The 27,381-nt window shown below is 42.3% G+C and overlaps 1 protein-coding gene across 2 annotated transcripts in view; it reads left to right on the top strand.

Moving 5' to 3' along the window:
• The first annotated feature begins 3,124 nt into the window (after positions 1–3,124).
• The window catches only part of LOC147192114 (leucine-rich repeat transmembrane neuronal protein 4-like), a 37,882-nt gene continuing 13,625 nt past the window's right edge, over positions 3,125–27,381 (top strand). The window contains exons 1-2 of one of the 2 annotated variants that reach the window (XM_086135926.1): positions 3,125–3,543; positions 15,804–17,428. In XM_086135926.1, coding sequence (XP_085992052.1) covers positions 3,540–3,543; positions 15,804–17,428 — 1,629 coding nt within the window. In that variant the 5' untranslated portion in view covers positions 3,125–3,539. Of the gene's footprint in view, positions 3,544–15,803; positions 17,500–27,381 lie in introns of both variants that reach the window. The other variant, XM_086135927.1, reaches the window with a different exon arrangement.

The following is a 27,381-nucleotide window of genomic DNA, read 5'->3' as shown; positions in this document are numbered from 1 at the left end:
AACGTATTACTGCGTCCGGGAGAAGAAATCTGTCACGCGGGTAATTTTGTGGGAGTCAGCAAGTGCGCAAAAGGCATCTTTTCTTTGATTTAACTCTCCTGAGTATGTGGCAATGGGCTGTGTCTGCCCATCCTTTGGAACTAGCGTTCAAAACTTAGGATGGGGCTCCTTCTTGTGCCCAGCTGCAAGTATCCCCGATACGCTCCAGTACACGCTGCGTCCCACCTGCCAGTGTTTTAACAAGCAGCGTTAGCCATCGCAATTGATAAATCACCTTGCGCGTGCAAAATCAATCGATTGGCAGGTTATGCATGTGCAAACCTTGGACGAACCGAGCCTTGAGTTACCAGAACAATGTCAAACCTCCATCGGGCTGTGCGCCAACTGATATTTTGGGGCTCTTCTCAATAAAAGTATCAAGTATCCTTTTCCACATTTAGCCACACTACACCTCATGCTGTCTCAAGATTCTGACCCAGAACCAGAACCAGAAGACATAGCCCCCCAAAGTGTTGTTGTCGAGCCAATAAATAAATTGGGACCACAGCTGGTTCGTTAGGTGAGATCCATCCAAAAGGGAACATGCTGATGTTAGTGATGTGACTGTCTCAGACAAACTGAACTGAACTGACATCCAAAGGAGCTTTGACCCAGAAAGATTTTTTTTTTTTTGGCCCACAGCTATGACAATCAACTTATTCGGTACATACTTTTCACTCATGTTATACTGTCCATCTTGTTGATCATGTAAAGCTTCTAAAATGTCCTGTTCGAAAACGAGAACGCATTGGACACAAAACAGCGTTTTGTTATTTTGATGCATTCAAGCATGTTCCTACTGCTCATCTGTTGGGTTGTTCAACTTGATATTTTACTTTCAACACACTGACTGACAGGATTCATTTCACTTTTCTTGTGCGCTGTATAATCTCAAACAAAGATGGCAGTATGCCCTCAATTGGTCGGTTGACAGTCAATCGCAGGGCATCCCTTGAAATAGACAACCATTTATTGAGCGTGAACTGAAAAGGCACTGCCTGCACTGTCGTCGGGTGTGTAAACCACTAAACCGATGGTGACGATTTAGAAGGAAGAAGGCACATCCAAGCGTAACAATCGTGTGCTGTCTTACAGTTTCTGGGAACACTAAGTTTAAAAGGTGTAATATGATGATAATGTGGGAATCGAATGAGATGTCATTTTTCAAATCTGTCACAAGTTTCCAAGTGATACACTGGTGGCCTGTGAAAATATGGCGGGACAAATGAGTGTCTTCTGAGGATATCAGGGCCGCAGTTATACAGAAGGCTTGGTTTAAAGAAGATTAGGAGGAAATCATAAACATAACAAATGGGTATTTCATAGAAGCAGTTTTAAAATAACTCGTCGTTTTTGTTACAGAAAACAAGGATACCAAAAAAATAAATAAATAAACACACCAAATGGGGCTTTTGTTGATGGGAAATGTGGTTTTACAGCATATTTTTTCCTCCGGGCTGGTTGTCAATTTAGAGCTATGACACCTTGGTCTGAAAGCACGCAGGCCGGAGTATTATTTTGATTGAGGGTAGATATAATCTGGTTTATGAGCATGGTGGCATTTTTGTGTTAGAAAAATACATGCTCAGCGAGCATTGCCGCAATAATCAATAGTATCATTATTTGAACTCAGAGCAGCCTATAATAATGTCTGTGATAAAGAATATATTGGTAGAACCCATTTGAACAAGTATCGGTATGAACGGCTACCTCTCGGAAAAGACACCGGGAATAATTCATGGCAATGTGGCTTCAAAGTTTTGCGATGTCATCTGTGGAGGTCCACAAGGATCATTACCGGGCCCTTTGTTGCTCAGTATCGATTTGCTATTTTTACACTATTTATCTGTCAGCCATCTTCACCATCCATCCATCCATCCACCCCCCCCGCTTATCCGGGGTCGGGTCGCGGGGTCAGCAGCTTTAGCAGGGAAGCCCAGACTTCACTCTCCCCAGCCACTTCTTCTAGCTCTTCCAGGGGGATCCCGAGGCATTCCCAGTCCAGCTGAGTGACATAGTCTCTCCAGTGTGTCCTAGGTCGTCCCCGGGGCCTCCTGCTGGTTAGACATGCCCAGAACACCTCACCAGGGAGGCGCTCCTAATTAGATGCCCGAACCACCTCATCTTACTCCCCTCGATATGGAGGAGAAGCGGCTTGACTCTGAGCCCCTCCCAGATGACCGAGCTTCTCACCTTATCTCTAAGGGAGAGCCCTGACACCCTTCGGCTGCTTGTAACCGCGATCTCGTTCTTTCAGTCACGACACATAGCTCGTGACCATATTTTGTAAATGTCTAATCACCTCTTCACATTATTACATAAGGAGTACACAACAATTTGCTGGACAGTTCATTTTGCTTGTGTACCCCTGTATGAAGTTAGCTTGGACAGGATCCAGCTCACATATGAATCCTCATTTTCTGAATGTTTTTAGGCATTGAAATTGCTGCGGGAAGCAACGATCGCATTTTTTTTCATCGCTTTCTATTTGCCCTGACTTCGTGAGTGTCTTTGACTTCAAAAAGTATTCTTGCACTTTTCCAAATAGGTGGTCTGACGCTTCATGTTAAAATTCACAGTTTTATAAACATTTTCTGAAGCAATACCGAATGTCAGGTCAATCATGAGTAGGCTATGAGTCAATGGTGAATTAGTGAAAAAATCCAAACCTCGTCACAAAGACTAGACGTTTCACGACATTATATTAATGTGTTCGAAGACAACAGTATTTGTTCTTACAAAGCACTCAATTTAGCACTCAGCTGTAATAATTATGCAACGTGAGACTGGATCAAACTTGGAACCACCCGACCCGTAATAATTACAATCCTCCAGCATGCTCCCCTCTAGCACAACCACGGCTGAGTTTCGGGAGCGAATTGATTATTGAACAAACAACAAATCTCGTATTTGACCATAAGCGCCCGCAGCTGTTCAACAACGAACCGAGTGCTTTCACATTCACTGGCTGGCGTTCTGCCTCGCGCACGCGTACGCCACGCATTCGTGCGCGCACACGTACCCGTGTAGGCTGAGCACGCGCCTCTGCAAACCCAGCACACGCTAAGGCGCGCTCGCATGGAGCACCTGCTCGGGAAAGAGGCTGCGCCCATCTCTGCGCCACAACTGTGTGCCTTTCGCCTTTTGACACTTTTGAAACGTGCTGAATTTTTATGCGGGTTCTAAAATCATGCTTCAAATCCGAAGAGCCATTCGCAACTTGGGCTTTGAGGACACCTTTTCTCATGTGCGTAGCAAGTTAGGCGGCGTCAGTGCGCATTTGGAACAAACTTTGAACGCTTGAATCACCGGAAGACTTTCCTTGAATTTATTTATTTTTTTGTAGAAATAATAGAAGGTGAGTCACCGCTCGCTTGAGGTGTTCCGCCGATTTTGGGTTGTTTGGATTGGACACGCGACGCAAGGTGAAAGTCGTGATCGGTGCTGAAGGATTTCACGACTGTGAACCAGCAACGAAGCGGACGCGCGGATGAGACAACATGGGTGAGTAAGTGAGGGCAAGAAAACGTGTACCAAATGTAGTGAGGTGCATTTCATGCTCTTCTCGATAACAACGTGACCCCCTAATCATCTGTGAGCGTGCCCCTGTTCGAACCAAAACATTTTCAGCTTGCGCTCCAAAATGCGTCAGAAAAGCAGTAATACGGGTGCATTCCTAAACCAAACACTTTTTTTTTTTTTTTTGCATCGAGGAGGTGACATATTGTCACATTGTGACGTGTAAAAAACCGAGTCAAGCGTCGGGGTGTAATTGCGCAGCGTACGAATGTGGAATTAATCACAAGAGGATGTTAAAAAAAAAAGAGCTTTTTCAAATGGAAAAACAACAGGGAACACTTTACGACAGCATTGCAAGCTGTGGTGGATTTGAGTCATTCCTCTAACTTCTGCTGCCCCCCACCCCCAATCCCCTCAAACAGCTTCTCCAATCTCATCCCACACGCCTCCTCCATTTTACTGCACAGAAGGTACAGCTCAGGAGCCACAAACCCACACTTCCCTCGCCTTCTGCAGCTTTCAATCAATCTTCATTTTACTCTGTGGGGAAAGGTGGTGAAAACGCAGTGCCGAGTTTGGGAATAAAAAAATAGATCCATTTTTTTTTTGTGTGCCCATGCATGCTTTTGGATCTGAATTTCCATGTCTGCTCGCACGCACACGCACACACACACACACACACACGTGTGTGTCAAGCCTATGTATTTAAAGAGCTCCAATTGTTTATTGATTTTTTTAGTCCCACTTTGCCATTTCATCTTTCCCATTCTCTATTTTTTACAAACATACACTCACCCGGCACGAAAACAGGTAAAGATAAAATATGATATGCGCTGTATCAAAGACGGCGCAAAAGATGGTGCAAGGTAACGTTCAGTTATATTGAGGTTTTTCATTAGCGAGATGCTGTGCTTGTTGTTCGTAGGCAACTGCGCGACGCTCAAGGCTTTCTGTCATACTTTTATTGAGGCTGAAATAAATATTTGGATCCTCTGATTTAACTACTTGTACACAAGAGCGGCCACATTTCAATCATGTGAACTATCACGACCATGTGAAGCATTACACACTTGCAAAGTACAATCACAGTCTTAAAATGGAAACCGTTTGGCACTGTCAATCAAAATGGAGCATTATTAGTTTGTAGAGGCAGAATACATGCTGGCTGAAATAATATTGTTCCACATGTTGTGAATCTACATGACCCAGAGCAGCAGGCCATCCACACTGCCCACACATACATGCATAAACACGGGCTGAGTTTTAATAAGCAGCTTAATGCAGCTCAATAGCACCCGCAATTATGCTTTTTATGAATTCATTACAACAGTTACCCAACAAAATCACAATTGTTTCTATAACTGAAGTCCATCCAGCAATAAGAACCCATCTCTGAGTTTTCCAACTGAATTCCTCAACCACAGACACCTGCGTGGTAAAAGTTTTTTTTTGTTTGTTTGTTTTTTGCATGTGGCCTCGGCACGCTCTGCCCCGTCCTTGATGGATGATGACATTTAAAAAAAAAGATATATTTTATTTATTCACGTGACACAAAATTGATCTCTATCAATCAATCTCAATCAATCTCTAAATGGAATGTATTCATTGCAAAATGATTTACATAACACAATAATGTCTGCATCTCTATTCGCAAAGTCCTGATTGATAGCCCTCCGATTGGCTGGCAACCACTTCAGGGTGTCCCCCACCTACTGCCCGAAGAGGGCTGGGATAGGCTCTAGCATCCCCCGCGACCCCTGTGAGGATAAAGCGGATCGGCAAATGGATGGATGGACGGTCTCAGAGTAAATGGATCTGGTACGCTTGGGACACTCGAGCGGGCTTGATGGATTGAACAAGTCTGATGTCAATTCAAGTATCATGCCCTTCAAATGCTCGCAAGTGTGGTAAATACCTGTAGTATAGTTGCAAATGACACTCTTGACATGAGTGTATTTACCACACTCACGAGGTTCCTGAAAGAAGCGAATGAATATGTTGGGCAGACCTATGGGGCTCGGAGAGGCATATCTGCCTCACAATCAAAAGGCTAGAATATATACACATACTGTAATTGTTTATATTTGTAACTGACCTCAATTGTCTCTGTAAAAAGCAGAATCTTTTCAAATCGGTCTTGCATTTGCTCTCAGATTGTTCCAGCGTAGCCAATGTTCTTTCTTCTATGTGTCTCTTGCCAGCCATCTACATCCGCAGTATGTGACGTATCCGTGTTAGTTTATGCACGCTGTCTTGCCTACTGTTCCAAAAGTACATTCAAGGAGCATTTCTGTTCTATAAAATAAAATGAAATTGTCTATAAAAAGACAATTTATCCCATAATAGACATTCTTCCTTGACAAGAGATTGCAATTGGTCCTCGGTGGAGAAGTAATTATTTTGGAAAGATACATATTTGTATGGAATGGGGAAAAAAATTTTTTTATGGAGCATCAATGATTTATAGACAACAGGCACGAGTGTATGAATGGAGAATGTCCAAACACCATTTTGAGGGGAAACCGTTATGTTTTTGGTCCATTATGTTCCATTTTGTGTATTTTTTGTCATTTTCAAATTCTCTCAAAAGCCTCAAATATAAAAAGCTTCTCATTTAAGCTGCCTCGAAATAAACAACAGGGAGACACAGATGCTTTATTGTCATCCGAACAGAGCGTATCAGCGGGACTATATGAATAAAAATCACTTTGTGGTCATACTCGGCAGTTTTTAACAAAGCAGTGGAAATGTTCACTCATTTTTTTTTACCTCATTAGTTATTCCCTCCCCAAATAATAGCTTACTTATCACACTTCAACAAGTGAAACCCTCGCGGTTTTCACTAGTGTAGTTTGCAAATCTAATTGGGACCAAAGCATTTTTTGAATCACTTATTTGGGCATGGTGCATTTCAAGTCCTTACGGGCATTTCATGGAACTTAAAAAAGTCCAGGAAAAAAAAAGTGGATGCATCAAGTCACAACCAAGTAAGTAAGAGACATGCAGTATAAATATGCCATTGTGGTGCCGAGGACAATCTTTTCCTGCTCCATATTTGATTTCCTGATGCTTTCGGCTGCTTTTGAAACAGTTCTTACCGCTGAAATTAACTTTAAGTGGACTGAGACCGCTTCTTCGAGCGATCTCGATGCAATTGCTGGATGCACTTAAAGGCTTGGATTCAAGCGTTCCCACTTCAGCGTGATTCAAACAATCACACTCGCATTCACACGCAGTCAGATCCTGTTTTTCGACAAACCATACCGTGATTTCCCTTGCGCTGCATTTACGTCAAGACACACGAAAGAATGATGAATTCCAAACAATCAATAGATTCCTTTAACAACCAGTTAATCAACCATTTTAATATTAGACCCATTCCAAGTATGCAGGACTTCAGGTTACGGTACATAACTTCAAACCGAACAAACAAAATGGAATAAAACGGTGGCAATGAAAACATAACCTCCTTGGCACAGGTAATTAAACCACTCAAGGGGCGAACGAAGCACACCAACCACAAAGACGCAAGAATGAATAGAGGTGAAGCAGCACATCTCGGAGGAGTAAAATTCAGATCCGTGACCTCTTCAAATGATCGTGGCAGCCAGGAGGAAGGAAACAAGCGCCGGCTGTGGAATACCAATGGCTCTCGAGCAGGACGATACAGGCAGAGATTGAAAAAAAAGTTAGAGGAAACAGGCACACTTCGGACTGTAGTGGGACCTTGAAAAGTCTGTCGACTATCTTCTAATATGGATCCGTCTTTGTGTCTGTCTGTTCGCAATATCTACGTCGTCGTCACAGTCATTCTGAGCATCTAAGCATGATTGATCGTAACAGCAAGACACAATGCGAGGTGATTCACGTCGTAATAGGCTGAAATCGTTTTGATTCTTGGCACAATTCAGGTGGGTTTCAGGCTTTGCATTCGTCATCGCTGCGCAAGAAGCCTGGAAAAGGAAAATCTGATCTCTGCCAGAATTTCTCACTTGAATAATGTGTTTCTTGTGAGTTTTGTAATCACAGTAATTCTCTTTTGTCCGAAAGGTGCCTGCATGATTGTCCGGTCAGATTGCTCTGCCATGAACCCGATACTGCTTTTAGCCAATCAGGGTACGGCACCCGATGATCAAGAGGATCCAGCCATAGGTCGGCTTATATTCACCCTGGATTTAAAAGCATTTAAGGTCATTGTTGACTTGACTTTCGGTGGAAGCCTTTGAGGTGCAGCGTAACTGCTAAATGCCGCTTCACCGTGTTTGCTTTGAAACCTGAGCTCCACAAATCAACCAGGCCTCAACGTATGAGACTACCTCTTATTAAATAACTTCAATAAACTTATGGAAGAAACACGGACACGATCACAAGCCTTGGTATTGCAAGAAAATGGAAAAATATCAATAAACAAGTGACCATTTGTTTCCTTCCGACTACTGAGCCCGAGCAAAATCTAATCGATGGCGCAGCACCTCTGCGTGCTATTTTGCATCGATGACCGGTCTGTCAAGGTCCGATATTTGTGTTTAAGTCTTTCTGACATATTTTTTCCGGTCCTCTGGTCCGGTGGACGGGCTGAGCCTGCAGCGCGCATCTGCTGCGTGTTATGATTAGTTAGGCCTTGAAGGGTCCGAGAGCTGGGAGCTGTTCATTAGCGCCAGTACTTGGCACAGCGCGTGCATGCCAAGTGCATTGCAGTCAGCGCTGAGGTTCGAGCTGGTCACCGGAATATTGTTTACTCATTGCTGTTTGCATTTTTGACATCTTTTATTTTGAAAAGTCACAAGATTTCATGCCTGAAGGTGAGAAAAAAATCTTTCCGTTTGTCAGAAAAGCTGCAGCTCTGCTGTGATTTTTGTGATGGATGAACAAATCCTCCTCGCTCATCTGTTTCTTTTGTATCGTCGTGCATTTTCTGTGGGGACTGCTATTTGCAGTTTGAATTGCGATTCGGCATGAATCAGCATAGCCAACAAAAGTCGCATTTTAATCTGCTCGAGTCAGAGGGAAGGCTGCAGGCGGGACACCGAAGAAGTATAACCAAAAGTCAGAGATTCCAACGTGACAGGGAGAAAAACAATCGCACAGCACTAATGAGTCTGTGTGCGTGACAAGAGACACTGTGTGCACCAAACAGATACAGTTGTCTCTGCTGGAAACTAGATTTGAATCTTGTTGTGGGAGCAGAATCCTGCACAGTCTGCTTCCTATTTTGATTGCTTGCATTTGAATACATATTGCCAAGCGAATGCATTGCATTCCGTGACACTTCAATTAGAAACAATATGTGAAATGCGCTCAGTAATGTCAGACGGGGTTGATATTCCCGAGTTCCGATCAGTAGACTGCGATGATTTCAAAGGGCAATACGCACATGGTGAGTGAAAAGAGCCACAGTAAAGTCTGCTGGCTTTCTCGGGCATCGGCTAATAAACTCCATCGCTATATTTGCTGAGCCCAGGTTCTCAACTCATCTTGAAATTGCAGAATATGCCTTTTGATTTCATCTCAGCGTGGAGGGATAACGAGGAGAATACGTTTGCCTTTGTCATGCAACAACAGAACAACAACAATCGCAGAATAGCCTACATGTAGCAGAAGTACCAAAACAGAGTTGTCAACTAAATTGAGCCTCAAAGCACAGAAATTGTCTTGCGCTCGTCACACTTTGTTGTTGTGTTATAAGCCAGCTATAACGCAGTCGTAACAACAAGTTTATGAACTCAATTTACAAGAAAGCAAAACATATCAAAACCAACAAATACCGTATCCTTTGTTAGTTGGGCTTGTCTTATTTAACTCTCGACATGATAATGTGGACCATACAGGAGATGACACCCTAGAGCGGGGGTGTCAAACTCATTTTTCTCGCGGGCCAGATTTTAGTGAGTTTCCCTTGGAGGGCCGTTATGACTGGAACGATCAAAAGAAGTCAAGAATTACGGTTTATTCGTTGTTTTAAGTTACTGTAACGAGGGGTTTGGGAACAGGAAAATGCTTACAGTATCACTCTTATTTATTACAAATGAAGATTTGAAATTTTGGTCGAAGTTGTAGCAAGCATTATGACAGTTGTCATCTTTGCTTTCGCGGGCCACATAAAATGATGTGGCGGGCCAGATCTGACCCACGGACCTTGAGTTTGACACCAGTGCCCTCTATAAACGAATTCAATGAATCAAAAAGAGTACTTCAAAAAATAGCTGGACACAACTAATGATAAAAATAATGCATGCATTGCTCAGTGCATTTTCCGTGTGTTTTGGAGAAAATAACTTGCTTGCTTGTTATGCTTTACTGACATTGTTGTCATGTAGGTTTTAAAATGACTGGTGTAGCCCAAAATACAAGATGATTTTTTTTCAACAGTTGCAGGTGGAGAAAACCTACCCAAGCACTGCCAGAACACGTTACCTCCACACAGAGAAGCCAGGATTCGAGTTTTAGAACGTCATGATTGTGAGGCAAACGTGCTTAACCACAATACACTCGTTCGGTCCTGAACCGGATTTCTTCAGCTCAAAAATTTGGTCATTTTCTGCATTATTTTCGGCAGAACTGTTTGAAAGATTCGAAGCTATGTGGGATTTGTGAAATATGAGCTTAAATATAAACAATCGCTGAATTCCGGGCCCACATTGTTTTCTTACGAAGTGGAGAGCAGTTTGTTTAGTTTGTTGTCCACTGTAGTAACCGCTGTCCCTGAAAGGGTTAATTTCCAACTACAATGGTGTTTGTTTTTTTAATTTTTATTATTATTATTTTTTTAGATTCGATGACAGTTGAGATTATTTTGAATTATGGTTAAAAAATAAATAATCAATGCACACCAACCAGTCAGAAACGAGATGGCTCAGTGGCCATATCGCACCGAAAATGACCACGATAAACGCTGCAATCAATAGACGTGTAAACCGGCGCTGCATCACCGCACTTGATGTGTTTGAGAAAGCGACATACGTTGAAGCCACTTAATTATGGGGAGGAATTATTATTGGGGTTCTACTGTTCATATTCAGCATCTTCATAATGATCTTAAGGTGGCAAAAGGCCTTGGAGAGGTAATCTTTCAAGTCTTGCTTCTTTTCTGACGAAAGAGCCAACGAGCAGCTGAAAGGCAGACCTTCATTTATCTACTTTTATACTTTAGAAGGTCAAGGCACCCATGAGAGCTTGGTTATTACAACATCCCCCACTAAGCCTGTCAGCGAAACTGAGCCCACAAAAATTGACCGTTCATCACATCAGTTATATTGACCGATGCAATTCTTTTTTCCTTCACACGCAGAACCGTGTTGACCTGTTTGTAGAAACTTACTTACTTGTTGTAAAATAAGCTTGATGATGAGTCAGCCACTTTAAACAACTCCCTGCTCTTGCTTAGTTGATCCGACTTCCAAATTTGATCTGATTGCTTCTGAAATAATTGGTTTTAGTCGACGAAAAACAGATTTCATTTTTCTATAGTCATGCATGTGTCCGGTTGATCGCCATTGCATAAGATGGTCCCCGTGACTTACAATATGTCTCGTACTTTAAGCCCTGGGAGTGCTTCTCATTTTATGTGCCCTAAATCTAAGTGCACGGGGTCAGTTTTGTCGTAAATCACAATACTAAAGTGCCCATCTCAGATTCTGCTTGCCTAAGCTCAGTCACACATCATCCACTTTCACACTCACAGCTCCTCTCACTGGCAAAGAGATCGAATGAATCTGAGCTTTCTTATAATTCTCAGTTTTGATCCACATAAAAGTATTCATTGAACACTCATTCTCTCTAGAGTAAAACAACACTACTTTGAGGTTTTTTTTCCCCTCCCTTCAAAACCGTCATTAATTAATTTACATTATGGGATTTATTTTCGTGCCCTAGGCAAGTCTTGCGTGAAGTGTGGTCTAACTGTGCGCGGATGTTTTGGCAAACACACGTAGCTCAGAGCAGAAACGAATGGGCAGTTTGTGCAGTTGTGGGCGTGAACACAGCAAATCAATGCGGCACCTCTTTTTCCCTTTTTAAATGCCCTGCGCGAAAGGTGTGGTGATCGTCCTTGACAATGCTGAAAGCACAATCGGATTCGGAACCGCAAGCAGACCTCCGTCGGCAGATTATGTAAAGTTGGCTATAGGGAGAGCGTGGATCACTGCTGTGAAGCGCCTAATGAATTGATCAAATTCACCAAAATCACATGAGACTATCTGCGCCAACCCGTAGACATGGTTGCCGCAGGTTTAAAGTTGAGTCTACTTTAGGCCACCAAATCGTGCAGCGTGTAAAACTAAAAGCCCTCGGAATGCCACAACGCCCCGCAGAGCCATTTGCTAAGTTCCCCAAAGACATTAAACGAGGCTTGCTCCAAGTCGTCATAATTTTGGACACCGCACAAAGGCTTCGGTTTTATTGTTTTAATGAGCTCTTTCGCTGCAGTTATTTGAACTCTGAAATATGGTCACTACTAAAAGAGCGGCAGTGACATTTTTCGTTCCTTTTTTGGTTTTGCTGCAAATTGATTTAATCAACATGCACCCTGTATAGCATTCTTTAATGCATAACGGCTCGGTGAAATGAAAACACAAAGAAGAAATGGCTGTTTGCATAATAGAGGGAGTCGATTGCGCTATTTTGCCAGTTTGTAATCCTAAAATGTCCTCTGCAATGAAACGCAAACTACTGTATAATGTTCCGAAGCTGTTGCATGGTTGAAATATTAATAATAAATAGTGGCTATAGTTGGTTTTCTGGCTATATTTTCATTTGTTTGAAGTGCCTCAAAATTTGACCTGCACGCTGTTGGCCAACCCACTCGGGCACTCTGGCTAATAGCCTTTGCAATGGTGCTTTGAGCGTTGTGCATTCAAATGAAATATCAAGTCGTCACGATGCCAAGCAACACGGCAGCTGACTCTTTGGGGACTGGCACAACTTTCTACCCTTAGGCTGGAAAGTAATTTTTAGGGGATTAAATGGAAACTCCCCCCCCCCCCCCCCACCCCCCCCCAAAAAAAACAACAACTTGCCATCAATGCATAACCTTCAGTGACATATGAAAAGATGTGTTTTGAGAGCGTCTGGAAACAATGCTGGGTGGTGCGTTTGCACACTGATTTTTAGTTGGAAATACAGGCCATAAGAGTTGGTCAATCGGCGAGTTACGAGCCATGCCTTGTTAGATTTTTGGCTTTGTGCAATGAGCAACTTCAGCCCGGCATCCTGCGTGCCACTTGCACTTTTGAGAACAGATGTAAATTGAGCTAGTGGCTCAGTTAGGGAATTCTCAAGTCGAGGTGCTGCTTTACCTTTTAGTTCAATGTTAAGACAGCAGGAAAAGAGCATTTCACCCGCAACATGTAATTAGTACAACATGGATGGAGGGATGCCTGAAATGGCATCTTTATGAAACTCAAAGATAAAGGAGTCCCAAAATTAATTAAATAAAGCCAAGGCTAACGAGGAATACTGCAGACTGACAAGTAAATCACACTGAATCAATGAATGAATGTCATTCCTCATTTGTTAATTAAAATTGTGCCGGCAGAATAAAAAAATAAAAAAAAGAACACCAACAACATGGCAGTACAGAAGTGCAGTGGCAGGCTTACAAATCAATGACGCACACATAATATTTGGCCTGTGCTATATCATACCGGGACGGCCCGGTGGACGAGTGATTAGCGCGTCGACCTCACAGTGCAGAGGTCGTGGGTTTGATCCCGGCTCCGGCCTTCCTGTGTGGAGTTTGCATGTTCTCCCCGTGCCTGCGTGGGTTTTCTCCGGGTACGCCAGTTTCCTCCCACATTCCAAAAACATGCACGAACACTCTAAATTGTCCCTAGGTGTGAGTGTGAGCGTGGATGGTAGTTCGTCTGTGTGTGCCCTGCGATTGGCTGGCAACCGGTTCAGGGTGTCCCCTGCCTAGAGCCCGGAGACAGCTGAGATAGGCTTGCCCCACGACCCTTGTGAGGATAAAGCGGAACAGAAAATGGATGGAAGGATATATCATACCGTGGCGTCCATAATAATATTTTCATGATTTTTACACAGTTAAGATCGCAACAAGCAACAAATGTGTACCTATTTTGAAATGCTCAGCGGACACTCCAAAACATGTGCACACAGTAGCAGAACAGCCCAGGGACATTTTTGAGTCTCTTAAGCGTTCGGATGGGATGAACAATATTCAAGTAAAACTATTTTTCTGCACAAAATTCGTCATGTTTTCCAAAGCATTAACTTTATAATTTCTGTGTAGTTAATTCTAATTAATGATTAAAAGGCGCTCACTTGGTATTAACTCACAATGTAACTGTTATTGGCAAATGGCATTTTAAAACATGACAACATTAAAAACTATATATATATACAGTATATATACTGTATATATACAGGTACTGTATATATACACACACACTAATCACAGTCGTCTCTACTTTTGGAGATGTGCTGACTTCTCGCTATTTTTTAAAGCTACACGACGGAGCTGCTAGCGTCTGAGCACCTTTTCGTGTTGGATCTACCCGGGCACCATGAGAGATGAAATTACAAACATTTCTAAATGGTTCGTTTGTCCCATCGCTAAAAACAGATAACAATGTCATATTATGTGATCTGGTTATTTTCTACTTCCTCTCTAGATTAGAGAGCGTTAACTTGCGTACCCACTCGCTGACAATTACGCGCAAATAAACCGGTGGAAATTACACGCTCGGATATTACAGATGTTTTTAATGCAAGAAGACTCACACTTGTCAAGATGTTCAAGAGTTATTTTGTATAGAAAGCCTCAGACGCCTCCAGCTACAATTGGTCAAGCTTTGCTAAGAAGCAAAAAAAAAAAAAAAAAGTGAGATAATCAGATGTTCATGTAGTGGATTAGATTAAATCTCTTGGGTTGCCTGCTAAAACTATCCAGTCTTTTTCCACTTTTTATAGCCTGTTTTTTTTTCTTTTCTGTTTTCATGCGCATCTCCACAGAGATGAAGCTTTTGATACTGCCTAACAGCCAGTATGAGGTGTTAAGGTTTTCTAATCCTTGCATCATGAAAAAAGACAAAAACAAGACTGAATCTTGGGTTAAATGGCTATACAGGAGTCAACATCATTTGCCACTCCGTTAAGCCTCTCATGGGGACCTGATATACACTTGTTTCTTCCTCTTTTGTTTACGCGGGGATCTATACCGAGTTAAAGTGCCCTAATTAAATATGCTGTCAAGCAATGACGCCGATGAGAAAATGGCTCATGCACATCATATAGCCTACGGTTTCAGGACATGGAAAAGGGTTTGCACAGCAAGACCCTTGTAACTGCTCCAATGAGAATATCATTTTAAGAAAACTAATGAATGGGTCCGGCGCATTGAACCCTTAGCCACTTCACAGAGCAGCTAATGGATAAGATGGAAGCCGCCACTGCATTTTATAGCTTGGAGGAGTCAAGAGATTTATTAATAGAACGCATTTTCACACGGCGCGTTGTCCCTACTCTCATTTACTCACCATCATTTCGCATCACGAGCACAGTATTTGCGTGTCTTTTTTTTTTCTTTCCTATTTTGTACTTCTCAAAAGAATGATGAAATATTAATCAGGAAACAAGGATTACATCTCTGTCACTGCCATCGGAAAATCCCGGCATCATCTTTAATGGTTTTTAACACTAGTAACACTTCTTTGTTCGTGCGGTCGGCGATGCTAAAGCGATTTGTTTGTGCTGTGCGCAGTGTGTGTTTGATATTTGTTGCAGGAATCCACCATTATAATTAATCAATACTCATGTTTCATCATATGTCAGGAAAAAAAACTACAAACAATCGACGTCAATTAGCAAATATCAAATGTGTGTTGATAATCATGAGTCAACTGCACACTGAAAAAAAAATGGTGTGTTGAACTTCCTCAATTTTATTTCATCAAGTGGCTGGGGAACCTCAAATCATCAGGACTTAAATACATTTTTAGATTGGGATTATTTTATTTCATGCAACCACTTGATGAAATAAAGGCGAGTAAAATTCCACAAAAGAATTTATCGGTGTGGCGTTGTTGACGTCGCCTTGCTTACATCACTCTAATCTTCAAATAGAGTTTAGCAAATTTATCGTATGTTCCTACATTGGTTTATTTAGGTAATGACAAAATGAAAGGCTCATGCTAATTTGGTATCATCCTTATTCGGTCTGATGCATCCTGAGTCATAGATGTGACTTGAATGAAATTGTAATCACTGAAATGTATTTCTTTGTGTTCTAGGTCCTCTGCTGAATGACGGACGAGTGACACACCTCCTCTTTCCGCTCCTCCTCCTTTTGCGAGTGCCCTTCTTGTTCAGCTTTGGTGAGCGCACATGTCCAAACAGTTGCCGGTGCGAAGGGAAAACTGTTAATTGCGATTCATCCGGCTTCCTGGATGTCCCGGAAAACATTACAGTTGGGTGTCAGGGCCTCTCCATGCGCTACAATGAACTGCACACCCTGTTGCCGTATCAGTTCGCTCACTTGGGTCAGCTTCTCTGGATATACTTGGATCACAATCAGATTTCCGCCGTCGACAGTCGGGCGTTCCAGGGAGTCCGTCGACTTAAAGAGCTCATCATGAGCTCGAACCAGATCACATCTCTGCACAATTCAACGTTCCACGGAATTCCCAATCTACGTAGTTTAGACCTGTCGTACAACAAGTTGGAAATCCTGCAGCCGGGACAATTCCATGGCATGCGAAAGTTGCAAAACCTCCACCTCCGATCAAACGGTCTATCGAACATCCCCATACGAGCGTTCCTTGAGTGCCGAAGTTTGGAGTTTCTGGATTTGGGCTACAATCGAATGAAAGCTCTCACGCGCACCACCTTCTTGGGGTTACAGAAGCTGATGGAGTTGCATCTCGAGCACAACCAGTTCACCCGGATAAACTTTTTCCTGTTTCCTCGTCTGGCCAATCTGAGATCACTCTATCTGCAGTGGAACCGCATCAAGGTGGTCAATCAGGGACTTCCCTGGACATGGTATACTCTGCAGAAACTTGACTTGTCTGGAAATGAAATACAGAGCCTGGATCCAGCAGTGTTCCACTGCTTGCCCAACCTTCAGGTGCTCAACCTGGAATCCAACAAACTGTCCAACGTGTCACAGGAGGCGGTGTCGGCGTGGATCTCGCTGACTTCCATCAGCCTCGCTGGCAACATATGGGATTGTGCCACCGGTATATGTCCACTCGTGGCTTGGCTAAGAAATTTCCGCGGCACCAAAGACACCACGATGATATGCAGCAGCCCAAAGTATCTCCAAGGAGAAAAGATCATGGAGGCCACAAGGAACCACGGCATTTGTGAGGAAACCGATTACGTTCTGACTGAGACACCCTCACCAATGTCAGAGCTTTTTTCTGAAGCCACCAACGAGCTGACATTTGCCCCCACAAGTGGGTCTCCGCTCACACCGCCAACCTTCGGTCCGCAGCCACCTTTCAGACCGCATCCTGTTCCTCATCCGACGTTCCCGGGGCATATGAGCAAAGATCCACGCGACTCGGTCGCACGTAGTCGTCCAACTCACGTCCTACCCCCCGAGATGGAACATATGACTCTCCATAAAGTGGTGGTGGGCAGTGTGGCGCTCTTCTTCAGCATGTCTCTCATTTTGACCATCATCTACGTATTGTGGCGGCGCTACCCGGGTGCGACCAGATTGCTCCACCAGCGATCCATGGTGGGGAGAAAGTGTCGCAAAAAGAGTCCCGAGCCCGAGCAGGACCTAAGCACCCAGCTGCAAGAGTATTACATGAGCTACAACCCCGCTGCCACTCCGGAGGCAATGGAAGTGCTCGGCAACGGCACCGGCTCCTGCACTTGCACAATGTCTAGCTCCAGGGAGTGTGAGGTATGATTCATCGCATCAGCCTTAAAAAAAAACTAGAAATCAAATTGAAAATACAAAGGCTCATCAGAAAGGTAAATATTTCAGCAAATATGCCCTGTAAAAATACTAATTAACTCACCTTGACTCACATTTTCACTTGCTACTTTGCTTAATGCCTCCAATTATTCAGGAGTTAACCTTAAGATCATCTTTCTAAATTTGTTTTTAAAATTCTGGGGTTTTTGATTATTATGGTAAGCTTAGAATACAAAATAAAGAAGATCAGTGCATAATTGTTTTAATGTATTGAGGTCATCGAGGAACTTTTTAAAAGTAATTTTGGATTTATTTAATATTAAGGGAACCATGAATAATTGGACACTAACACTAGTAGAAATTATACCGCATCAGTGTTGCATGACTCACAATTTCAATTACGATGATTGCTTTGACAACAAGTTTACGCCCTTTTTTTTTTCGTTTCAATTTTGAGTTTGAAGGAAATGTTTTCATTCTCACATCACATAACAGCAGATGAGGCAACAATGTAACACCTTGTGGCAGCAAGTCAGCCTCACGGTACAGAGGTTTCTGGGGCGATTCGGTTACCATGTCACGCCGTATACAATTCAACACCAGAGACTAACATCACAAGTTTTCACCGTAACAGTTGATTGATTAAAAATGTTTGCTCAGAACAAACAAATTACCTTCTGCACAGAAATAAAAAAATCATTACATCAGCTGTAATACTACATCTGTAGATATGAATATGCAGTAGTAGCAGCCCCAACTTAGACTGCGTGTAGAATATTTATCCATTTTTAGTGTAAAAAGGAAGAGTGAATCCTTCTGATGAAGTGGTTTTGCTGGAATGTAGCTGTTCCGGCGGGTTACATAAATCTAGGCTATCCATGGGCTGAAAGATGTAGACAACGTCTCAAGACGTTGTCTGAGTGAATTCACAATTTAATAACACGGACAAATAGTCTGACAATTGCCTTGAGTAAGTGTTGAATGTTTAATGATTGAAAAGGCTAAGTGGTATCTTGCTCGCCAGCAAAGCTGAACAATGCCTCCATTTATGGCTTTGTGCCTCAGGTCTTAAGAATTATGCTTTGGGTGCAATTTATGTTTGCATTTGAAGTGATTACAAGTTGCTGTGTTTGAACAAGACAACACCATTTTTAATTTTTCTCTGGCTTATTGGATGATGCATTCTGCATTAGAGCCAGCGCTGATGTACTCGAAGCTTCATCATAGCTTATGAACATTCCCCACCAAATTAGAGAAACAAAAATACCTCCAAAGTTAAAATAAAATAAAATAAAAAACTACCGGTACTTAAAGAATGAAACATTCCCATCCAACATACAGTGAGGGTCGCAATGGTGTAAATTTAAATTGGTGGTGCTGAAATGTGTTTGAATAATATGCTGGTGTTGGGCATTTTCATGAAATACTTAACTACAGGTAGAACTTTTATTTCCATACATAAAACTGTGACTGAAAAACAAAAGAAACATGACGAAGCTTTCATCACGCAAAGACAAAATGCAGTTTCCAAAGCGTTTCAAGAAACGTTTGTAGTTGCATGACACAATGCAAATGACAGTCGAAAATAATTCAACACACGGTCGCGAACATTGTGGCTTTGAATTGTCAGGGATGGAAAAGAAAACATTTGTCTCTTTGGTCGCTTCATTAAGCATTCCTTGTGTTTGGGATCCTGTGAGTGTAGCCTCTGAAACCTCTTCCACTTTGATGGGGGAAACGATGCCACACAGCCAACCGCAGTGCTCGCTTGGCGTGTTTTCTGGCTAATTTCCCCGCGAGACTCGTTCCACTTGACAGGCATCACTCCACAAGCCATTTAGAAGAACGCTTTCATTTTCCGCTCCCTGTCCCCTGTACGGTGTCACTTTTAAAGAAGGATTAGGAGCCGAGGTGGAAGCAGGCGCGCAACCGCTCTAAGCTATCCTGACTTTGAAGCTAGTCATTTCATCGCTGAATTTTCACATCATTTCACATCAGTTAGACACCTCCAAGCCGAAATCGGTTGTTCCTGCGACCCAGTAGATGAACCGATATCCATCAAAGCTTCCATTTTCGGTGTCTTATCTGGTCCGCATCGATAAAATGTGATTGTTGTACTGTTGCTGTTCTCAAAGCAAACGGCAAATAGCAACCGCAAGCAGATGTTTGCACATGGTGAGAGCAGCTGTTTGGGCGACAAAGCACGTCTACCCCTTGTTGAGAGGGATTCCCACTTACTCGTCGCAACAATCTCTCTACATAACCGAGGGCCAATTTCATGCCCTCGTCTCTCGATTGCAAGGTCACTCTCCAAAATAAGTACCCGGAGAGGATGAGCCGAATGATGATGCATGCGGTGGTGTGTCGTAATCGTTGCTTTTTACCCAAGGTTGCCCTTATTGCACATGCAGAAGTACTGTCACATTCAAAACAAACCCTGGTGAGTGTACCATTGGCAGCATCTAGAGTTGTGTCTGTAGAATGTGGTGCCTTCAAAACAGAAAGATTAGTCTCCTTTCAAAGTGTATATATGTGGGGAAGCAGCTCAGTTGCACAAAAGAGCCACCCCCGCTACTGGTCTAAATTGAATTTTATAATCCTCTACCTACCCCCATGTTCCTTCTTGCCTCCGGCTGGGGTAGAATTGTGTTCTTCATCTTTGGATCAAAGCATTAACCCACCCACCTTTCACGCAAAGTCATTTTGATGTGGTACAAAATGATTTTGCCAACATGTTTACGTTGACTCTCAAATGTGCCACGCTGCTAATAACTTTACGTGCAGTAAGATTACGCATGAATTTGCTACTTTACTGCCTTGAGTGCGGCACGATGTAAACCGGGGTTGAGAGAAAAATAAAATTGATTAAAAAAAAAAAAACATTGGTTGTGTTGGGGTTAGGGTTAGCTCATATTTAAGAAATAAATAAATAACCCATAGGTTTGTCAAAGTATGTCTTCACATAAAACTGGACTGTGGCACAAAAAAAAAACATCAGTCAGTGATAATTTTACAGTTTTAGTCCCATTATGCATTTCGAGACTCCCAAATTTCGAATTCTGAAATGTATTCAATTGCATATGATAATAACACAAACAACAACAATATACATTGATAATAGGTTTATTTCTTATAAACAAATGCCGCAAAAATTTAAATAATTCAGGCATACAAGATTTGCTGAGAAATAGGTTCTTATTTCATCCCATGGTTCAGTCTTTGAGTTCATATCTCCGCAATAAACCTTCGCAACACTTGTTCGCAACACTTGTTTTAACGTTACACGACTTGGCAATCGTCTGCTTTCCACGAAGTGAAGTCCGATTTTCGCCAATCTCGTCTCGCGAGAACAGAAATCTCGTCACGTGAGATTATTTAACGTGAGATCAAAACAACAATGGCGGCGATTGTCAAACTGCATTCGTTGCTGGAAAAAAAAAAGTTTTTTTTGACGCAGAAATTTCCATGCGTCCCAAAAACACACATTATTTGGAACTGTGCGTCCGGCGGGAAAATTATGCGTCTAGGACGCGGGACACAGAGGTAACGAGATGGCTGAGCCTCCGTTTTTATCAAATATAATATTGAGATCTAGTTTCCTTATTTAAAACACAACCTTTTTTTGTCCGACTACACCCTGAGTTGGGCGCCAGTCAGTCACAGGGTATTGTTTTTAAGTTTACCCAATAAAAACTTGTGGCGCTATAACTTACAGCAAAAAAGTCCGCTTGGTGCTGAATTCATAAATACTAAATACTAAACATTTTACTAGCTTTCGTTTTATGTTCTTGTTATTTATTATTGTTGTGAAAACATGATGTGCCCGAGTAAAAACCGAGGGCGGGTTCGGAATCAGTTCAAAAAATATAGATAAAAATGTTTACTTGCTTTTCTGAATAAAAAGAAAAAAAAATTGCAGACGACTGTAATTGATCTGAATGAAAGGCAGCGCAGTGATAAAGTGAATGTGAATGGTTGTCTGCATGTGCCTTACGATTGGCTGGCAATCATTCCTGGGTAGACCCCACGCCTCGCTCAAAGTCAGCCGGGATGGGCCGCAGCTCACCCGTGACCCAAATGAGGACAAGCGGCACACCAAATGGTTCGAAAGTAAATCAAGTGGAACAATATGTGTTTTTTGCGGGGCCAAATGTTTTCTCACTATTTTATTTTGCCATTTCAAATCTGCCCTTGTTGGACTCTGCATTCCTCATTTGCTTTACAGTTATGTTCTCGACGTGAGAAAGAAGGCCAAATGATTTCAAAAGAGGACGAACTGAAGTGCCTGTGTAAAATCGATCGATGTGAAAAGGCAGCATCATGGAGAGCCTTGGTGCGACTGTATTTATGCGAAATCTTTAAACCAATAGTCTCAAACTTGGGGCAAGTTGGTGCCGTTGTTAAACACAGCGTCTTTTAGGCAGCTGGTTAAAGTAAAGTCTCTCCTTTCCCAAGAGCACTTTTAAACAGTAATTCATGCCTGAGTCACAAACCGGCTGGATTACTTTAATGCACTTTATTTTGGAGTCAGTCAGTCCTCCATGAAGCATCTCCAGTTGGTCCAGAATGCTGCTGCTGGCCTTTTGACTGGTACTCGAAAGAGGGAGCACATAACTCTTACTCTGGCATCCCTTCACTGGCTCCCGATACATTTTAGAGCTCTTTTTAGGCTCCTATTATTTGTTTTCAAATCTTTAAATGGCCTCGCCCCACCTTACCTCTCTGAGCTCCTACGCCCCTACGCACGTGCCGTTGCCTCAGGTCTACAGACCAGACACTATTAGTGGTACAAAGAACTAAGTGGAGGTTCTAAGGGCATTGAGCCGTTTCCGTTTTTGTGCTTTCTACCGTCTTCGTTATTAATTTGTTTTATTGCGTGAATGTTTTGTGCTCCATGTACAGCACTTTGTATAGAGCGGTGGTTGTTTTAAAGTTTAATAGTTGATCACTGACGCTTTGTAAAGTTGAATTTGAAGGGTATGTTGGAATTTTCCTCCAGCTAAATGCATTTCCCCGCCTGTTATGCATCCAAGGTTTCGCATGACAGTTTCATTGGAGGCTGACTTGCGCTGCTGCACCCTTGGGCAAGTGTCAACTGCCATTGTGGTGGTAAAAGGCCTCCTGCAGCTATTGGGCTTCTTGTCAACATATTTTATGAAATCAATATGTCATCGTTCAACTTAACCTCTTTGAAACCATGTAATTGTTTTCTTCACTGGTGCGCAAAGTCATGACGCACAACCAAACCTTCCCGACCGGCCATCATAGGAGAAGGACTTTTTAAAATTCAGCCTTGACGAATTAATGGAGCAAATGTGTTTTTTTCGGGGCGGGGGCAAGCCCCCTTTCACAGCAGCCTGAACAATGACTTTGGATTTCAAAATTCATTATACATCAATTCATTGTGTATTTTTACTACTACAGTGATCCCTCGCTATTTCACAGTTCGTTTATCGCGGCTTCAGTGCATCGCGGATTTTTTCAAACATATTTATAAAAAATAAAATAAAAACATATTCATATGCATATACATGTAGTACAGTACTCTATATGTTGCTCTATGTGACTCGCTGTTGTTTTGCTGACTTTCGCAGCTTCTCGCGGACCGTTTGCGGACTTTTTGCGGACTTAAAATTTTTTTTTTTATATGTTTACTGTATTTTGTTAGCGGCCCGGTAGTCCAGTGGTTAGCACGTTGACTTCACAGTGCAGAGGTACCGGGTTCAATTCCAGCTCCGGCCTCCCTGTGTGGAGTTTGCATGTTCTCCCCGGGCCTGCGTGGGTTTTCTCCGGGTACTCCGGTTTCCTCCCACATTCCAAAAACATGCATGGCAGGCTGATTGATCACTCTAAATTGTCCCGAGGTGTGAGTGAGGGTGTGCATGGTTGTTCGTCTCTGTGTGCCCTGCGATTGGCTGGCTACCAATTCGGGGTGTCCCCCGCCTGCTGCCCGAAGACAGCTGGGATAGGCTCCAGCACCCCCGCGACCCTAGTGAGGATGAAGCGGTTCGGAAGATGAATGAGTGAATGAATGTATTTTGTTATTCATAAACTAACCTAACTTATACATGTTTAAATCTATTAGTACACAACATTACGTCATGTTAATTACTTCAAAATTTACGTCTACATGCATGTATACCATTAAATTTGACCTTATAAATATTATGCACATGTACCTACAGTATATGGAGGGAAGGGGGGTCGCTACTTCGCGGATTTTCGTTTATCGCAGGTGGTTTTGGTCCCCATTAACAGCGATAAATGAGGGATTACTGTACTCTAAAAATGGTGTTCTTTAAATTTACTCCATTTTATTTTGTCAAGTGGTTGCGGGAAATGAAATCAGCTGGATCCAGGTACATTTTTTTTAACTAAAACATGTCAGAATCCAGATGACTTTATTTTGTGCAGCCCCTTGACGAAATAAAATGGAATAAATTTAACAAGTACATTTTTTAGTGTATGATGAGGCGATGAAACAATTATCTGGCTTCACAGTCGCGGCCCTCTAATAGAAAGTGAGCTGCAACAAAAATGGGTTTGACACTCTTGCTTGAAAGAACTAAAAACCCTCAGTAGTCATATACAGTAAATGCCTTGAAACTTTGAGAATTGAGCAAAAAAATAAATAAATCAGGTCTTTCACGATAATTATTTGACAAATAAAGTTATGAAACTGACCTGGCCGAACATGCTGTTGTGATTATCGACTTCATTGTCTACAGCACAGATTACACATGGCGCCAGATGCCGTGAAGCAGCTCCTGTGAAACACACATCATTGATGTTTGTCACACAGCTAATAAATGTGACAATGGACACACACAAATTTTTTGCTGAGCCAATAGCGTGGACAGTGAGAAAAGTTGTGTCATCTGAGTACATGAAAAGAAAATAAATGTGATTAAATGTGCTATTTAATGATGCTATATGTGATTGTACGCCCCACTGAATGAACAATAAGTATGGGTACTTATTGTTCATTTAGTGGAGCGCCCATTTTAAGGTGACTTCAAACCAAGTTGAAAATGATGGATCGCTGTGGAAGCATTCTGGGAAAATTGATTGACTACTCACAGCAGCCTTTTAGCGAAAAGGTCAGTAGGTTTTCAGATTTGAGGGCTGTCAGGTTCAGGAATGAACCGAATAATGATGTACCTGTAATGATATGAGCAAATCGTATTTGCTTGTTCGATTAGCTATGCCTGCGCACAGAGCACAGACAGAGCATGTGCGGCCATTAGTCAGTCGTACGAGAGTCTACGAGATGTACACATGGTGATTGCTTTCTCCCTCTGAAGACGGCAGTCCAAATAAAGAACCTCTACTCTTACCAGGAGATGGTTATTAAACGAACCCCGATCACACAAAACAGTCACAGTACCTACAAAATATAAACAACAAAAATGATCAAAAACACAAAACAGACAAAGTCGAAACAGAAATCGCTGGTCTCAAGGAGCCAGGAAAAACAAGGCATTGATATAAAGCACCGACAAAAGGCAAGGGAATAGTAACAGTGAAATTACAAATAAAATGACAAGAGTCCAATTTACACAACAAAAGACTAAACAATACCAATGCTGACAAAACAAAGAACTAACAGAGCGAGACTATGAACGAGGTCAAGCGGTCTAGAAAACACCACTTAGCATAAACGACGAGCAAGGTCAATAACCCGAGAGAGACTTTCCTACTTGGCAGTCCATAAATACTTGGCAAGGTTTGATTGCAAAGCAGACACAGGTACACTGCTGGTCCATCCATCCATCCATTTTCCGATCCGTTTATCCTCACAAGGGTTGTGGGGGGTGCTGGAGCCCATCCCAGCTGTCTTCGGGCAGTAGGTGGGGAACACCCTGAACCGGTTGCCAGTCAATTGCAGGGCACACACAAACGAACAACCAGCCGCGCTCAAACTCACACCTAGGGACAATTTAGAATGTTCAATCAGCCTGCCACTCATGTTTTTGGAGTGTGGGAGGAAACTGGAGTACCCGGAGAAAACCCACGTAGGCCCGGGGAGAACATGCAAACTTCACACAGGGAGGCCGGAGCTGCAATTGAACCCGTGAGGTTGACGCACTAACCACTGGACCACAGGGTTGCCTACTCCAGCTGATGTTGAAACATACAAAAAACAAAACAAAAAAAAAAACAGACAGAGCAAAACAATGACAAGGGTGGTGGAAACGGAATCACTTCTTATTTGCCCTCTGCCCATTCGTGATGCTTCTCACATCATCATCAGCACACTTTGGCATTTATGTCATTCGTAAAGCTGTGGAAAAATATGATGACAAATGGGATACAGTAGTAGCGTAATAGTAAGATACCGTGAACGTTTAACACACTTTTTTCTAATCACACCAATTAGGAATCAGAGTGAAGCCAAAATATTCATGCACATGGCGTGAGTGGTGAAATACTGAATCATCTGAGGAGAATAATTTGCGAGCGGAAATGTGTTTCATATCAATTAGGGATTAAAAAGGTAAAAATGGAACATTGAGGAGTCAGTCACTCACTACATTTTGGATTAGACTGTCACACAAGGTGACTGTGACTGGACTATTAATGGGAAATTGAGTGCACGGTCCACCGGCTAGCGCTACTGTATGCTCGTGATTATAATACTAATGAACCCAATTCAAACTCATTTTCGTACTAGTGTCAATCTTGGATAGGATGCAGGTGCCTGTGACCTAGCAAGGATGTATTGATGATGTAGTGGGCCTCTTTATTGATGAGGGACTGAGCCCTATCACCATGACGACGATCAATTATTCTTCAGAATAATCTTGTGGGATCATTCACACTTTACACCGGTGGGAAGGCCTTCATTGAAGCTAACTAACTGGTTGTTGTTCAAAACAACACGATTTTAGGATGAACCTCTAGTAGACTATAACCTGTACAGGAAAATTTAATTAGACCTTTGGCTGCGCATTTCCAACTGTTTTTGTCATTTTTGCAGAACTTTTTGTTCCCATAAAGGCTGAGCGACAAAAAAAAAAAAAATAATAATAATTCCAAAGTCACTTAGCAAATAGCTGGCAATCATTTTCCTCAGGAAAAGCGTATATTAAACCCAAGTATAGAAAATGCGTTGCGAGATGGAATTCCAGAGTCCAAACTGTCAACGTAGCCACCACAGTAAAAACATGTACACACTGTACACGCAACGTCTGAAGTATTGTGACATTATTTGCATGTCATCATGAAGAACAGTATCAGCAGACCTTAAGCAATCGAAAGAAGGCGTAAAACCGACCAACCAACATTTTCTTGCAAATCATACTTTATTTTTCCCCATACTCTCACAAGTACAAACGAAAATCAACCGCAAATGAATTAACCCTTTCGGGCACAGCGGTGATTACAGTGGACAGCTTATCATGTTATCAGGTTACAGGGTGCATGAAAGGGATAAAAAAATAATAATACTGCTCAGTGCAGTGTGTCCTCCTCTATATCCACTGGGGATCGTAAAAACAACCAAAAAAAAGTTTATCATTACCTATAGATGCCAAAAGATCGTAATGCAACTAATTTGTAAATACCAAGATGCCACAACATGGCACCAAAGCAATACTGTACTCATATTGCCTTGTCCTCAGTGCAAAAGCAGCGAATAGGTGAGTTTTTCAGCAAATCACTGTGGAAATTTACAAAAAAACACCACTGAAAGACTGCAAATAGCATAGGTTCACTGAAAGAAAGTCTGATATTCCGATCCAACCAAAATAAATGTTAAAAAAAAAAGAAAAAAATACACCTATGCGCATGCTAAATGTCATTTAACAGAGCTGCTTTTGCGCAGTCATCCACATGGTTACGAGCAATCATCTCTCACGATCATGACACTGGAACACTCAGTATTTTGACAGCGCCGTCATATTTGCTTCAATGTGAGTCCACTTACGTCACAGCGG

This window comes from Hippocampus guttulatus, chromosome 17 (assembly GCF_054856545.1).
Source record: "Hippocampus guttulatus isolate MCC_2025c chromosome 17, RoL_Hgut_1.0, whole genome shotgun sequence".
NCBI lineage: Eukaryota > Metazoa > Chordata > Actinopteri > Syngnathiformes > Syngnathidae > Hippocampus > Hippocampus guttulatus.
The sequence above is the reverse complement of the archived record's forward strand: the minus strand, read 5'-3'. Positions and strand labels throughout refer to the sequence as shown.